Genomic DNA, 16,372 nt, shown 5'->3' on the forward strand with positions numbered 1-16,372 from the left:
CTTGGGGGGCTCTGGTCGGGTCTCGGGCCAGAGGGGCCCTGTGCCCCTGGGCTCTGCTCATGCTGTGGGGGGGGGGGGGGGGTGCCCGGTGGGACCGGGGTCATCTCTGCCCCGTCTCTCTGTGGGTTGCTTCTGGGTGGGGTTTGCTGCTCCTATGCTTTCCTACGGGTCCTGGCATGGGTTTGGCCTGTGGCTGTTTCCTGGGGGAGGGGTGGCCTGGGGCTCCCTGTGTCCTGGGGGTTTCTGGGTGCTCTGGTGGCTTGTTCCTGACCTGCCTGCTATCCTGGACTGGGGGTGCGATGTCCTGGCCCCCCACATCAGCTACAGCCAGCTACGCACAGCATCCAAGACAAACTGTTGCACACACACATACACATACACACACGTATACACACAAACGCATGCGGTGCACAACTGACCCATAATCACACACTCAGACATTTATCTAAAAATTATATTAAACCAAATGGTAAACCTGCACTGGAAATTCTGCAACCAATGTTTTTTCCTTTTTTTTTTCTTTTCTCCTCTCTGTTGTTGTTGTTACTTTTTCTTTGTTTGTTTGTTTGGTTTTTGTTTTTTTGTTTTTTTTCTGCTATTGCTGTTGTTGTTTTTGTCCCCCCCCCCCTTGTCCTCCCTGTCCTGTCCTTGGTCTCTCTTCCTGTCCTCTCCTGAGTCTCAGTCTGGTAGCTTCATCAATGAACCAACACCATTCCTAATGAAGTTCAACACAGATGCTGATAGGAGGAGTTTATCAGGTTCCTCCTTAGCAGAGTAGAACTGCTTCAGTCCAACAAGGCACCAGGAACATGGATGCTGCTGCTGAACAGGACAGGGTAAAAAAAAAAAACTTGTCTGATTGATTTCTACTATTTTTGGTCTCTTTTGATGACGTGTGCTACAATGTGATGTCACAGCGGCCATATTGGATGAGCTGGAGTCTCTCAGGAAAGTTGTTTTCTTTTTTCTTTCCAAGTCCATTCATAATGAACCAAAGAAAACATTGCTAATAAACCAGCAGAAGACGATGAGGAAGTTCAAAAGTCTCTGAACTTCAAGTCAGAGGATCGACGTCAGGTTGCCAGCAACAGAGGGACCAACTAGATTAGACTGATGAAGAGCAGCACCTGAAGGCTGCCATCAAAGAAGAAGACCAGAGAAGAGAAGAGACTGAAAAGAGAGGGGAAGATTTGGAGCAACAAACAAGGACGAGGACTTGGTGATGTCTGGACCTGAGACCAGCCACCGCACCTCTGCTGCCTCACAGCTGCTGACCAGCAGGGTGAGGACGCACCCAGAGGTGAACTGCAGTCACTTGAGCAGCGAGTCAGGGAGTTCTTCAACAACAGAGAGGTTCCTATGAACAGGGACCAGATCGCTGCTCGTCCACCAAACCAGAGACACAACAACAGGCTCAGCATCATCGCTCCATTTGTGAGCAGAAAACATGAAGCTGAGGAGCAAAGAGTCCAGGTGTCCATGCAGAAGAGCCTCTCACAAAGACAAACTGAGACTGAGACAGAATCCTGACAAAGAGGAAGAGAATTCAGGACTGGTGGAGAGGAGCTGGAGAGTCCTGATCAGACTGAACGCTCACCTGAGCAGGTAAAAGTGACAGTGGTCAGAGACCTGGAAGATCTTGATCAACATTCATGACAATGTTGAATGTTGAGGAGGAGAGGAGGAGGGGTGAGGAGATGTCCCACTGTCAATGGAGTTGTGCTGTGAAATATCAGCAACCTCAGTTTGGGAGAGATAAATCTGGGAAAACTGGAAGAAAATGAGTGAATCCACACTTTGGAAGTCTTCTGCTGTCAAGATCCAACAATTTAGGAGTTAGAAAATGTCACTGATCAGAGATCCACTTCCACCAGAACATCAGCTTGAACTGTGACTGTTATTCTGAAGAGAAGTTCAGTTCTGGAGTCAAATGGAGCAGTTTTCAGTCCTTCACTTCACCAGCAGGAGGCTCTGCAGCAACTTCTCCTCAATCAAAGAGAGCGTCATCAGTTTCAGCAGAGATTTAGTGAGCAGCAACTTTGGAGCCTTGGCTGAATGATAATGAGCTGCAGCATGGAGGAGAGGCTCTGAAAGGTTTAGTCCAACCAGGGTCAGAGAGAGAGGGGGCTGTTGCTCTTCAATGCCAGGTTCTTGATCAGATCACCATGGTTACTGAGAAGCTGATGGATGTGTGACCTCTGAAATTGAGGCTGACAGATGCAGAACCATATTAGTTAGTTGTGTTTCTAGAGCGCCGGGTCACGCGTCGATCAGTTTCATCCACTTCCAGGATGACGTGAAGAGCATCAGGATAAAGTGAGAGTTTGGTTTGTTGGATTTGGTGAAATCTGTTGATCATTCAAAACTGCAGAATTAGTTCCTTCATGTTGAGTGGAGTTTCTATCCAGTCGTTGTAGAACCTAAGAGAACCTGAGAGAACAGAGCAGCACTGATTGACAATCTTTCTATCAATGTGATTGATGGACAGAGGAAAGTCAACTGTTAGTGGCTGGTGGGAGCCACCATTTGCCTGTTTACAGTGGCAGAGATGAAGAAGAACTTCAAACTCAGAACAAACAGGCAGAGGAACAGTTTGGAGGGAACAAATCACCAGAGGCAATGAAGGCTCAGAGCAGAACCTGAGAGTCCTGATTGACAGGAAGTTTCTGGAGAGGACAGCAGGGAATCCTAGGATGAGGTTTGACAGCCATTTTGGACTCTTTTTGACCGACGTTGTCTGTTGAAGGAGTTGAGACAAGTTCCTAAAGAGGAGGGAACCAAGGTGAACAAAGGGTTTGGAGAAAGACTTTAAGAAGAAAAATAGGCTCTGGAGGGAATTTATCAAGCATCCACCAGAGGAAAAGGAGGAGAAGAACAAAGTAAAACCAGAAGAACATCTGATGAGATCGAAGCGAAGTAAAATCTGGTCAACTGGACGTAGGTTTATCTTGAAGACGTTTCACCTCTCATCCAAGAGGCTTCTTCAGTTCTAGTGAAGAGTGTGGAATTTCCAGCTTATAAACCTATGTGGGAGTGGTCAGTGCTATTGTGGTGGAAACGACCCTCCCGAGACTCACCTGGCCTCCCCAAACGACAGTCGTTGTGAGGTGTCAGGGAGTTTCAGGGGTGGTCGTTAGGGAGTTTCACCGACCACTCAGATGCTAATGGACTGTGCTGGCAGCAGCCGTTCCACATGGGTCTTTCAGCTGAGCTCTTTGGGGAAGCTTTGAAAGGACTTGGTTGTAAATAGGTGAAAGGAAATGTCGCAGTCCACCTCCTCTGCAGGCAGATCCGTGCAGACCTCACTGTACGGATCTCTACATAGGGGAAACCAAACAGCCCCTCAACAAGCGCATGGCCCAACATAGAAGAGCCAACTCTGGAGGACAGGACTCAGCGGTTTTCCTCCACCTCAAGGAGGAAAGCCACTCCTTCCAGGACGACCATGTCCAAATCCTCGACAGAGAGGACAGATGGTTTGAAAGAGGAGTTAAAGAAGCCATCCACGTCAAGATAGAGAAACCATCTTTGAACAGAGGAGGTGGACTGCGACATTTCCTTTCACCTATTTACAACCAAGTCCTTTCAAACCTTCCCCAAAGAGCTCAGCTGAAAGACCCATGTGGAACGACTGCTGCCAGCACAGCCCATTAGCATCTGAGTGGTCGGTGAAACTCCCTAACGACCACCCCTGAAACTCCCTGACACTGCACCACGACTGTCGTTTGGGGAGGCCAGGTGAGTCTCGGGAGGGTCGTTTCCACCACAATAGCACTGACCACTCCCACATAGGTTTATAAGCTGGAGTTTCCACACTCTTCACTAGAACTGAAGAAGCCTCTCGGATGAGAGGTGAAACGTCTTCAAGATAAACTTACTTCCAGTTGACCAGATTTTACTTCGCTTCGATCTACGATGACCTGGATGAATGAGAACCTACACAGACATCTGATGAGATCAGAACAAAAGGACTCTTCTGATCAGTTGTTGGAGAAACAGAACATGGACATCATGATTGAACTTCAGCCCTCATGAATGCCTTCCCTTCATGTGGAGGAGAGCTTGTTAAACTAGAAGAAATATCTAGTAGTCCAGCTCAGGATGTTCTGCTCTCATCATTCTGACCAAACTCTTTGGACGGGACATCGGCCAAATGTCCTCCCTGTTCCACCACATTCTGGTCTCTGTTCTTTCCTGTTCTATCCTGCTCCAACTTCCTACAGAGACTCAGACCATGAGAGGGTGGAGGATGAGAACCAGAGGTGTTCCTCACATATGAAGTTCAACTGGTAAAAGTCTCATCACACATCCAGGACTTCATCCACCTACCGAGCTGCAGTTGAAGCTTTGACCACTGGCAGCAGCCTCAGAAGAGCCTCCTCTGAAGCTGAATATTTGCTCAGGTCAAACACGTCCAGATCTTCTGAGGACAGTAAGATGAAGACCAGAGCCGACCACTGAGCTGGAGACAGTTTAGCTGAGGACAGACGTCCTGATCCCAGCAGACGCTGGATCTCCTCCACCAGAGAATCATCGTTCAGTTCATTCAGACAGTGGATCAGGTTGATGCTTCTCTCTGGAGACAGATCCTCATTCATCTTCGTCTTGATGAACTCAACTATTTCCTGTTTGGTCTCTGAGCTTCTTTCTGTCTGTGACACCAAACCTTGCAGGAGAGTCTGATTGGTCTGCAGTGAGAGACCCAGGAGGAAGCGGAGGAACAAGTCCAGGTGTCCATTGGGACTCTTCAAGGCCTGGTCCACAGCTCTCTGGTGCAGGTGTTTTAGTTCAGGTTCACCTCTGAAGACTCGTGACCTCCGGGATGTTTGTTTCTCTGTCAGCAGATTGACTCCAGAGTTGATGAAGGTCAGATGGACATGAAGAGCAGCCAGAAACTCCTGAACACTCAGATGAACGAAGCAGAACACCCGGTCCTGGTACAGTCCTCTCTCCTCTCTGAAGATCTGAGTGAACACTCCTGAGTACACAGAGGCTGCTCTGATGTCGATACCACACTCTGTCAGGTCACATTCATAGAAGATCAGGTTGCCTCTCTGCAGCTGATCAAAAGCCAGTTTTCCCAGAGCCTTCATCATCCTCCTGCTCTCTGGAGTCCAGTGTGGATCCGTCTCAGCTCCTCCATCATACTTGACCTTCTTGACTTTGGCCTGAACCACCAGGAAGTGAATGTACATCTCAGTCAGGGTCTTTGGCAATTCTCCTCTCTCTCTGGTGGTCAACAGGTCCTCCAGGACGGTTGCAGTGATCCAGCAGAAGACGGGGATGTGACACATGATGTGGAGGCTTCGGGACCTCTTGATGTGGGAGACCATGGTCTCGGCCTGTTCCTCATCTCTGAATCTCTTCCTGAAGTACTCCTCCTTCTGGGGGTCAGTGAACCCTCTCACCTCCGTCACCATGTCAACACACCCAGCAGGGATCTGATTGGCTGCTGCAGGTCGTGTGGTCATCAAGAGGTGAGCGGAGGGAAGCAGTGTCCCTCTGATGAGGTTTGTCAGCAGCTCGTCCACTGAGGTGGACTCTGTAGCATCGGTCACGGTCCGGTTGTTGTGGAAGTCCAGAGGGAGTCGACACTCGTCCAGACCGTCAAAGATCAACGCAACCTGGAACTCTTCCAACCTGCTGATTCCTGCTTCTTTGATTTCAGAGAAGAAGAGATGAACAAGTTCCACCAAGCTGAAGTTCCTCTGCTTCAGCACATTCAGCTCTCTGAAGGTGAACGGGAACATGAAGTCTATGTGCTGGTTGGTTCTGCCTTCAGCCCAGTCCAGTGTCAACTTGTGTGTTAGGACCGTCTTCCCGATGCCAGCCACTCCCTTTGTCAGCACGGTCCTGACTGCTGTCTCTCTTCCAGCTGAGGCTCTAAAGAGGTCTTCTAGTCTGATGGTTGTTTCTGGTGCGGCTGGTTTCCTGGATGCTGCTTCAATCTGTCTGACCTCGTGTTCCTCATTGACCTCTGCAGCCCCTCCCTCGGTGATGTGGAGCTCTGTGTAGATCTGATTCAGAAGGCTTGGGTTTCCTGCTTTAGCGACCCCCTCAAATACACACTCAAACTTCTTCTGCAGGTTGGACTTCAGTTGACTTTGGCAGGCTGCAGAAGTTCCTGAATGAACAAAGAACAAATGGAGTCAAGGGTGAACACTGGGACTCGTCCTGGTCCTGATATATCTGGGTGCTGCAGGAAGGAAGCTGGAACTGGTTTGACGAGGGCTTGAATGTGAGGAACCTTCATTTGGATCAAAACATGATGCACTCCAGCTTTAAAGCTGTTCAAATCATCTTACTGCTGAGCAGACGGTCAGCCAGCTGCTCCTGATTCATTCTCTTGAGGAAGTCCAGTGTGATCTTCATGAACGCCTCTCTGCTCCTCCTCTGCTCCTCCTCATCATCCAACCACTCCTCTGGTTCATCTGGACTCAGAACCCTCCGGAATCTCTTCAGCTCCTTCTTCACAAAGTCAACAATCTTCTCCTCCAGCAGCTGGAACAGAATAAATGTCAGAGTGAAACGAGTGGAGGCAAAAACAGGTCATGTGACTGAAAACCTGCTGGTCTCCAGTGAGTGACTGAACCCTCACAGACCATAAAGATGGAGTCCAGGTGTGCTGGGTGTTGCTGGATGGACTCACCACCGAGACCATCTGAGTTCTGCTGATCAAGTCTGTGGAGACAAGATGAAGTCAAAGAACCAATAGTAAAGGAACACCAGGGACCTTCATGGTAGCAGGGACCTGGACCCAGCAGAGATGGGGGGGTCTGTGGCTGGTCCCAGACCTGCCCATAGCCCCCTGCTCTTGAGTGGAAGAGATCGTATCAGAACAGACAGTTTACATTCTCACCTGGGATCAGACTCCAGTCCACCTTTGAACTTGAGAGGAAGACCCATAGACCAATCACTCTTCATGGACACACAGCTGGGTTCGGGGGGGTCTGGTGTCCTCTGAGAGAACCTGATGGAAACAACACTGATCAATGCTGACGATCAGGAAAAATCATCCAGGAAAACAGGAAAATGTTGAAGGTCAAACGTTTTAATGATGACGATAAAAAAAATGCCTGAGAAAAATGAGTTTCAGTCCTCAGAGCTCACCTCTGACCAGAAGACTGTTGACCATCTTTGAAAGAAATCGGCTGATCCATACAGGCGTTGCTTCTGAAGGACACACACCTGGGTCCAGGTCCAGCTCCAGGTCCAGCTCCAGCTCCAGGACCAGTAGAGTCCAGCCTGGTTTTCTGGGGAGGGGCTCCCTCCTCTAGGTCCTCACTCTGATTCATATCAGAGTTCAAACCTTCACACAAACACAACAACACCTTCATTTATCAACAAGCTTCACATCTCAGGACCCAAACTTGTGACTCCTCCAAGTTCAAATCCTTCTCCTCTTCAGAAACATGGTGGAGAGACATTCATTCTTCTCTGTCTGGAGGACGGAAGTCATCTGATAGCAGCAAGAAGACCTGAACCTTTGGACTCCAGGAGGACAGTTGAACTTTGTCTGGTTGAGCTGCTCTGAACTGAAAGAGCTGCTATCAGATCCAACATCAAAGTCTGACAAATGAACGTGTGACATGCCCAAAAATAGTGCGACCATTTTTGTGTTGAGATATTCCATCGTCGTCTGCCGCTTATTCCTTACTAGTCAGGGTCGCGGGGTGGGAGGGTGGAGCCTATCCCAGCATCTACAGGTGAGAGGCGGGGTTCACCCTGGACAGGTCGCCAGTCCATCGCAGGACCAACATACAGAGACAAACAACCATTCTCACTCACAGTCACACCTACAGTCAATTTAGAGTATCAATCAGCCTCGTCCCCTCTTGATGTCTTTGGACTGTGGAGGAAGCTGGAGTACCAGAGAGAACCTGTGACAGTCTAGACCCCACTGTCACTGTTTGTCCCTAACCCACCTCAATAAGTGCACAATTGTTTGGTGGGATAACATGGACAAACCCGGAAACAACCAGCAACATTAAAGGACATTTATTCACAAAACCTACAACCTTCTCCCTCACCAGGGCTCTGAACTGGATCCTAAAAGAGTCAGGGTGGGGCTGGAGCCTTTAAGTAGGCGTCGAAGGCTACGCCCAAATTGGGGCGAACCATTCCCTGTCCGGAGACAGGGGAACTCGAACAGTACATGGACATGTGAATGGGTTTGGTCAATGAAGGACACTGGACATTTGTTTATTGCAAAGTAGCAGATATATATGGTCACTGAAGGACATGGTGTTTCTTTGCTGTATGTTAAGGTACACAGAACAATTTGGGAAAACAATACAACTCCCCTTAACTGGTCTTTGGTCTGTCTGGTGGGAGGGGCCATGAGAGTATATAAGGGGTGAGAGTGGGCTTACAAGGCAGTCTGCTGTTAACTCTGCTGGGGTGAGGTGCTCATTGCTGAGGTCCAGAGGTGACTATTGTTTCTTAAAAGTTCTATTGTTTCCAAGTTATGATGTTCTTTCTATTGATTAAGCTAAGAGTAAACCATGGTTGATATGCGCATTGACTTATTCTTGTTGAAAGTATTGACTGCTAAAACATAGAATATGCATATTTGATTTATTCTTGTTGAAAGTATTGTGACTGCTAAAACACAGAATATGCATATTTGATTTATTCTTGAAAGTATACTGCTAAAACATAGAATGTATGCATTTGATCATTGTTAAATATTTTGATTTGTATCTGAGTTATTATGCTTTGGTTTTGAGCTTGTTATTTAGTTTTGATTATTTTTATTACAGACCTCTGGTCCCTTCTGTATATAGCTGCTTTATTACATTTGTGTATCACAACTGGGGACATAAATATTGTTACAACTTATGCAACTCTGTCGTGTCTTGCCATCAATGGTTTAATGTCTGGGTCTCACACTACCCATACCTGTGTCCGGGGTGTGACATTTGGTGGCAGTGGTGGGATCCAGACATTAAACCACTGATGGCAAAACACGACAGAGTTGCATAAGTTGTAACAATATTTATTTCCCCAGTTGTGATACACAAATGTAATAAAGCAGCTATATACAGAAGGGACCAGACAGGAACAGGGAGAACATGGAGACTCCACACAGAAAGATCCTGTGCTGGAGCCAGGACTCGAACCCGGAACCTTCTTGCTGTGAGGCCACAGTGCTGACCACTGCACCACCGTGCAGCCTGTTTAGATATTCATTTAATTAAAAAAAAAAAATTTCTTTGTTGCCAGGGTTTAATACCCCCTTAATAGAATTGAACGACATCGCTGTCATGTTAAATTTTATGTCAGTTTCGACATTGAAACATGGTGAAAATGTGCCGCATCAGGGTGGAACCTTCGTCACAGGAGCAGGTGCGCCTGGGTGGTATGCCTCAGACACGATCTGGACCATGGACACAATAAAGAGTAGACACCGCTCGGACTGCTGCGCAGCGAGAAATACGGCCGCCATCTTGGTCCGGTCAAGCTCCCATACGCTCCAGTCATTCGTATGGTGATTCAGCGATGCCGGAGCACTGTGCGCCGTATTCCTGTGCCAGTGTGCGGACGGTAGCGAGCAGGGCTCAAGGGTTAACTTTTCACAAGTAGGATTAAACGTTTCCTCAACATTCTACCTGATGGTAGAGTCACTTGAAAACAGCTGACTTATTCACAATTATAGCAACTTTGGTGTTAGCAACAGATTAGCATTCGATTGGAAAACTTTGTTTGGGAGAGAAGAAACTTGAAGGAATAAAATAGAAAGTAGGAAAGTGAACTCTTTTTTTTAAAGATTTTTTTGTATCTATCCATCTTATCCATCCATCCCTGTCTTTCTGTCTTGCCTCCAGCAGATCTGAGACTCCTCAGGATGACCCGGCAGCCACAAAAATACTACTTTAAGCATTACAGTATGTGTTTGCTCAGTTTATGGTACTATTTATAGTATACTATTAATACTAATAGTATTCATTGTACTATGACTACAAATTGAATATTATCTCATATGTTCTTGGGGGTCTGCACGGTGGTGCAGTGGTCAGCACTGTGGCCTCACAGCAAGAAGGTTCCAGGTTGGAGTCCCGGCTCCAGCATAGGATCTTTCTGTGTGAGTCTCCATGTTCTCCCTGTTCCTGTGTGGGTTCTCTCTGGTACTCCAGCTTCCTCCCACAGTCCAAAGACATCAAGAGGGGACGAGGCTGATACTCTAAATTGACCGTAGGTGTGAGTGTGAATGGTTGTTCGTCTCTGTATGTTGGCCCTGTGATGGACTGGTGACCTGTCCAGGGTGAACACCGCCTCTTGCCCATAGGTGATGGGATAGGCTCCAGCCCCCCGCGACCATTAATGTGTAGGAATAAGCAGAAGATGATGATGGATGGATGTTCTTAGGTTTAACTTGAAATTGTGCAATTTTTGGATATGTAGGCTCTATATTTGTGGGTATTTCTTCAATTTTCCAATTATTAAAGTAGACAGTCTGCTTCTATATGACATTATTAGTGTGTGTGTATACAGATCTATAAAATTAAACAAAATCAAATATAATCAAATATATATTAAATTAGCCAATTAAAATGGCCAGTTTTTAATAATCACTGAGACGTTGCAGGAACCAGCTCTAACCTAGTTATCCTTGATTAATTATGTTACTATGGCATCTACAGCCACTGCCGGCATCTTCTAAAATATTATTTGATTCATTGTGAGTGTTTGAAAACACCAAAAAGTTATGGCCTCCATCATGAATCTTTGAATGACTTTTGTAGAGGAAAAAATAGCGTAGTATTGAGCGAACTATGATTCATTTAATGCGCTGAGACTTCATTGCGCCGGTTAAACAGCAGTGCAGAGTGAGGCGGGCGACCGGACCAAGTTGGCGGCGGCATTTCTCGACAGCGCCCATTCGTGGTAGCGGCGGATGCGGGATCTACTCTTTACTATGTCCATGATCTGGACGATGAACGGGCTGCTGTGTCTTCATTGTTGCTGTGTTTCACAGAACAGTTTGTGACTCCGGTCCCAACCTGGGACCAGAGTCACAAACGTATCACCATGACAACCTGACTATCAGACTGTTGGTGTCATCACCTTCTGATGGAGAACAGAATCTCCATGAAGCAGCGAGTGCAGGTGAAGGAACCAGCAGCTCTGACTTTGGAAAGATCTCAGTCCAACATTCCTACTCGGAATGTTGATCCAAGCATCAGGAAACTCTGATGGTTCGGATCAGATTCCAGGTTTGAGTCTCAGCTTCACTCCTCCAACAGCTCAGAATCATAAACTCAGGCTTTTCTAGCAGCTGCTCCGCCTCCAGGACCTCAAACAGCAACACTGAATGATGCTGTGGTCAGGACCCTCTTTCATGTCTGGATGAGACACAGCGGCTGTCCCTCAACTCCAGTGTGAAGTCTGGCATGTTAAGATCCGGTTGGACCCGTTCATACTCTCCCTGCATTCTTCCCTGATGACGCAACATGAGAAACCAAGCGCTGCTGGTTTGCTGTGAACGTTCCCACTGACGCTCGTTGTGAACCAGCTAGAATCCCACCTTCACACCTCCTGATGGAGACGGTTCAGCTGGACACTCAAGCAGGGAGCCAACTCAGTCAGAGGGATCCTGTTGGTCTGGGGGGTTCTCACCTGCTGAACTCAACCTGCACACTCGTTCAATGGTTCTTTTCTTCCCTCCTTCTTCCCCCTCCTTTAATTCAGTTAGCGGTTCAAGACAAACAGGTGACCGACATGGACAGACATGTCCATTAATCATGGCCTTCATACCTGGATCAGAGAGACGCTGCTCCTTCTCCCTCCTCAGGCCAGGTGTTTATGTGCATTTGATCTGGCGTCGCTTCCTCATAACAAGTCAACGAGAACAACCTGAAAACCAGTCAGGCCACAGGCAGAAACCAGTTACATGCAGTTGTCCCATCTCTCCACTAGATGGTGCTGCCTGCCTCTATGATGGCTCCAGATCAGATGGATCCCAGCAGCAGCAGTTGAGTTCCTGTCCCTGCTTCAACACTTCCAGACCTTCATGAGGTCACATCGAGTTCTTCCAGGATTCCCTGAGAGACGTCTTTGAACAGCTGCAGCTTGTCTCTGTCCAGGGTCTCATCATCATCTCCCAGTTTTCCTCCTGCTCCCCCATTCAGACCTGAACTGCCATCAATATTATTCATGTTGTTATCTGACTGAAGTCTTTACACATCAGAGGTGCCACCCTTGGGCCATGCTGGGGTCGTCCCTTTGGTTCGCTTCTCCCACTTTTCAGAAATTTCTAACCTTTCTTTTAAAAGCTCAGGGTTCTTCGCCCCGATTAGGACGGTTGATACGATACTCATTTTACAAGTTGCACCTTTAACCTGTTCTTCTATTGGCACTTGGAATAAAAGACAAGAGGAAAAACATGAACGTCTGTGCAGGAGTCCAGGTGAGCACGGGGGGACTATTTTTAACTTTCTGTGTCTGTGTATCTTCTGGGCCGGTTGCCAAGCTATTAGTCAACTGTACTACAATACCCACACACACCTTAGTCACGCCCACTGACCATTCCCACCAATCACAGCTGGAGGAGCCAGGAGGCGTTTCCCCTTCAGTCATACACACCTCTCCTTTCACTCCTTCAGGTTCCTATCCCTCCTTTCACTCTGACTCCTCCATCAGAACTGGGCAACAACAACTCCTCTATCTGTGCTGCAGCCTGGCCTTTTATCCACTTCAACCTCTCCCTCCTCACCCGTCCAGCCCTCCTCTCACACCCTCACTCTTACCTCCAACTTTGGAACTCCAACATGGAGCGACACAAGATCTTCAGAAGAAGTGCAGGTTATAGATTTGCTAGATGAAACAGTTTCCATGAACAAAGGGTTCACATTGATGGAATAAAGTACAAGAATTCTTTGATTTAAAACAAATGCATGACCAGTTTTTTGTGAAGGGGAAACATGAATTAGACTTGAACAAAACGTGGTCCAGATGTAGAACTGCAGCAGTGTTGAACCCAGGTCTGACTGCTAGAGGACCAACAGAGCCCATCAAGCTCTGTGTACTGGAACGTGGAGTTTAGTTCCTGTCACACAGCACTGCTCTCTCTCTGCTCCTCTCAGCCACACTCCTGGATGAAGCTCAGTCACACCACACATATGAACACTCACAAACACACAAGGACACACACTCACCAACACTAAACATGAACAAACACAACCTGGTCAGCCTGAGTCAGGTCTGCTCAGGTGTCCTCAGTCAGGGGGGACCGGACCCAAGCATTTCTTTGGTTTTTATTGTGTGTCCTTATTCTGAGGGATGTTTCCCTCTCTATGTTCAGGAGGTTTATGGGACTTGCTGGTATTTTCAACTGAATGGTTTACTGGAAGCTGGAGTGACTGATCAGACCAGTCACTCCAGGAAACCTGCTTTAAATGCTGTCAGAGAGGGAGAGCCGTCTGCTGGTGGTGGTGTTCATTCCTCAGTGGGAGCCTCTATGGTTGATGTTCTACTGCCCTCTGGTGGTGAGGCAGTTTTCTATTCTTTGACATCCTTCAAATCCAATACAACACACACACACACACACACACACACACACACACACACGGAGGAAGTTTGAGTTCAAAGAATTCTGAAGTCAAGTTTTGGAAGTCGACCATGAACATGAACCTCTTAGTCTGAAGTTTAAACTGGTAGTTGTGGTTTGACTGGTTTGTTGTTTAAGTTACCAGGTTTGTAAATACTTTCCCACTCAGGGCCTTGAATTTCAGGGGAATCCTTGAACCAAGTCATGTCCAAATAAGGGCATTTCTGGTTCCTTGAAGCTGCCTTCGATGCTCAGCCACAGGTAAATCCCTCCTCCTAGTAACAGGACAAAGTAAACATTGTCCCCATGGTAACAGCCTCTCCTCACTGGTCACTACACAGTAGGAACATTCCTAAAACATTGCTGCAGCTGATTTATGCTCATTGTTCACGGGGAAAGGAAAGTTTGTTTGAAGGTGAAAAGAACATTTAGATTATTTTTGATGGTAAAACCAGATTTTACCAGGAGTTTCTCCATTAAGACAGAAATGTTTGAGTTTCAGCTGATTTGACTTCCTCAACAACATTGGATTCCATTCTTCTTTCACTCACAAACCAAAAGCTTGAGACCAAATGAGGGCTGGAATGTAAACTGACTGGTCTCTGGCTCGCGCTAAGGAAGTTAGCATGTTTGTGTTCACCACCCCTTCCTAATAAGATGTTTGGAGTGTGCAGTCAACGCTGGTCTGACCTGTTCAGATTAGCCACACCCTCATTGGGACTCAGTAAAGAGAGACAGGAAGGTTCCACTTCTAATGGAACATTTGAACGTTTGGAAGGAAGCAAGAGAGCAAACTGGCTTGCAGTGTGGTTCTGGTTCCAGTGACGTGTTCCTGGTCCTCCACCATCAATCCTCTCTAGTTCAGCTCCAACCCACCACAGAGCTCCAGGCTCCTGGAAGACTTCTCTACTTTCCTCTGAACCTCCAGCTGAAACCCAGTTTGCAGTGCTGTTTGTTCCATGCAACTTACCTGACACAAACATCAGCCACACTGCACTGTCATGTCAAAGGTTGGTTTCTATTTAATCACTGAGCAAACGGAGAGCAAACCAAACCCTCCAGGACGCTGCCTCCCAAAAACAATTCCCTATGAATCATTCCATGACCTGGAAAACCACATCTGTCATGAACAGACTGGAATGTCCTGTGAGCAAAGAGTTCTGTGGAGGAAGAACCAGACGAGGCTTCCAAGACAAACGACGGAACACAAACATGCAGTCCACCCAGGCAACATGGACTCTGAGCAGTTGGTGCAGGGCTGCCACGTTTCATTCACTAGCAAACATTCTATGATACCCAGCAGACTACAAACTACTGGGGTGTCACCATTGACTCTACTTGAAACAACTGGACTCACATCCAGTTTGAAGGTTTCTGACTTGGATCAACTTCATATTTTTATGTAACGGCCTCAAGAAATGGAAAATGTAGAATGTTCATGTCATTACATGTCGTTCTCCATTGGTCACTAGGGGGCAGCACCTACCTGCATCACCAATATGAGCCTTCAGTCTGTCAGGTGGTAGAATTCAGTCAGGGAGCGTCTGCTTGTTGTTTGTTCATTTGTGTTTGTGTCCACGGTGAAGCCAGAATCAGGCTAGATTTTAGTTCTGATTCACCAGTGAACAATGTGGAAGAGTTTTTGGCTCAGTGGGGCTCACAGACGCTCTGAGAACCTCAGTGTTCTGTGGGTTCTCACTGCGTCTGTTGAAGATGGGTTCTTGTGTCATGTTGACCTCCATCTTTTCCTGTTGCAATAAAAAGATGGTTTCAATTCAAAATTCTCTCCACGCTCTGTAAAATCAACTTGTCCTGACAAACAGTTTTGTTTGGTGTAGTTTAGTCCAATCAGGGACACCTGCTAGCAGGAGGACCAGGAAAATCTGGATCTTGTGTTTGGCTTCAGTGAAACCAAACCAGATGAACCAACAAGTGTTCATTCTGGTGGTTTTCAAACTTTCCAAAGCTGCTTTTATTTTGGCTGTTGAAACTTAGGAACGGTGAGTTCTCTCTTCTTTTTATCTTTAGTTCTGAAACCGTCTGTTGTCACGGTCCAGCAGCGATGCCTCTCGGTTGCTATGGTTACTGAGCTCAGAGAGAAATGAGAGACCGAAGACGAGTTTCCTCCAAAAGTCTCCTCAGCAGAGTCGTGTGAGGACGAGCAGCAGAAGTCTCAGCCTCCTGTCCCTTTTAGAGCTGATCAGTCTCTCTCTGCAGGGTCCAGTCGTCCCTCCCTGCTGCTGCTGCTGGTTTTTCTTGAAGTTCATTGAAAATCCAAGCAGAAGCAAAGTTGATGTGAGTGACATCATCAGAGAGAAGCTGCTAATCTGATGAAGGACCACAATCAGGATGAAGAATTGGTGATGAAGATCACAACGTCATCAGCAGAAAATCTGAATCCTAGTTCTTCTAGTTCTAGTTCTTCTCATCAAGCCTGTGTGTGTGTGTGTGTCAGCAGCTCCCAGCTGCAGCAGTCAGTTCAGTTTCACTTCAGTGTGACTGAGGGAGGTTTTTGTACGATGGTTTTTCACAGTGTGAACACCCCCTGACTGTTGATGCTGTGAAGACTCTGACAGTGATAAACGGCTGCATCTTCAGCCTGAACTCCACTGATGGTCAGAGTGAAGCCAGAGTTTGATCCACTGCCTGAAAAACGAGCTGGAATCCCTGATGCTCTCGAGGTGGCCCAGTAAATGAGAGGTTTAGGAGGTTCTCCTTCTCTCTGCTGGTACCAGGATAAACGGTTCCCACTATAAACATCCTGACTGGTTGAACATGGGAGGGAGACGGAGGCTCCTGGAGCAGATCTCACTGCTGCAGGCT

General features: G+C 47.2%; 1 protein-coding gene across 1 annotated transcript in view; it reads right to left on the bottom strand.

Annotated features, from left to right (window-relative positions):
- Nucleotides 1-11,834, bottom strand: part of LOC147271615 (protein NLRC3-like) — an 18,035-nt gene extending 6,201 nt beyond the window's left edge. Inside the window, exons 1-6 of the mRNA XM_086202771.1 lie at nucleotides 11,758-11,834; nucleotides 7,111-7,309; nucleotides 6,860-6,970; nucleotides 6,603-6,681; nucleotides 6,306-6,501; nucleotides 4,330-6,124 (exon numbers count right to left, since the gene is read on the bottom strand). Of these exons, the coding sequence (XP_086058897.1) occupies nucleotides 4,330-6,124; nucleotides 6,306-6,501; nucleotides 6,603-6,681; nucleotides 6,860-6,970; nucleotides 7,111-7,295 (2,366 nt within the window). The 5' untranslated portion in view covers nucleotides 7,296-7,309; nucleotides 11,758-11,834. The remainder of the gene's footprint in view (nucleotides 1-4,329; nucleotides 6,125-6,305; nucleotides 6,502-6,602; nucleotides 6,682-6,859; nucleotides 6,971-7,110; nucleotides 7,310-11,757) is intronic.
- Nucleotides 11,835-16,372: the final 4,538 nt, after the last annotated feature.

This window comes from Aulostomus chinensis, chromosome 1 (genome assembly GCF_037954235.1).
Source record: "Aulostomus chinensis isolate RoL2024-O1b breed Wild chromosome 1, RoL_Achi_v1.0, whole genome shotgun sequence".
Taxonomy (NCBI): domain Eukaryota; kingdom Metazoa; phylum Chordata; class Actinopteri; order Syngnathiformes; family Aulostomidae; genus Aulostomus; species Aulostomus chinensis.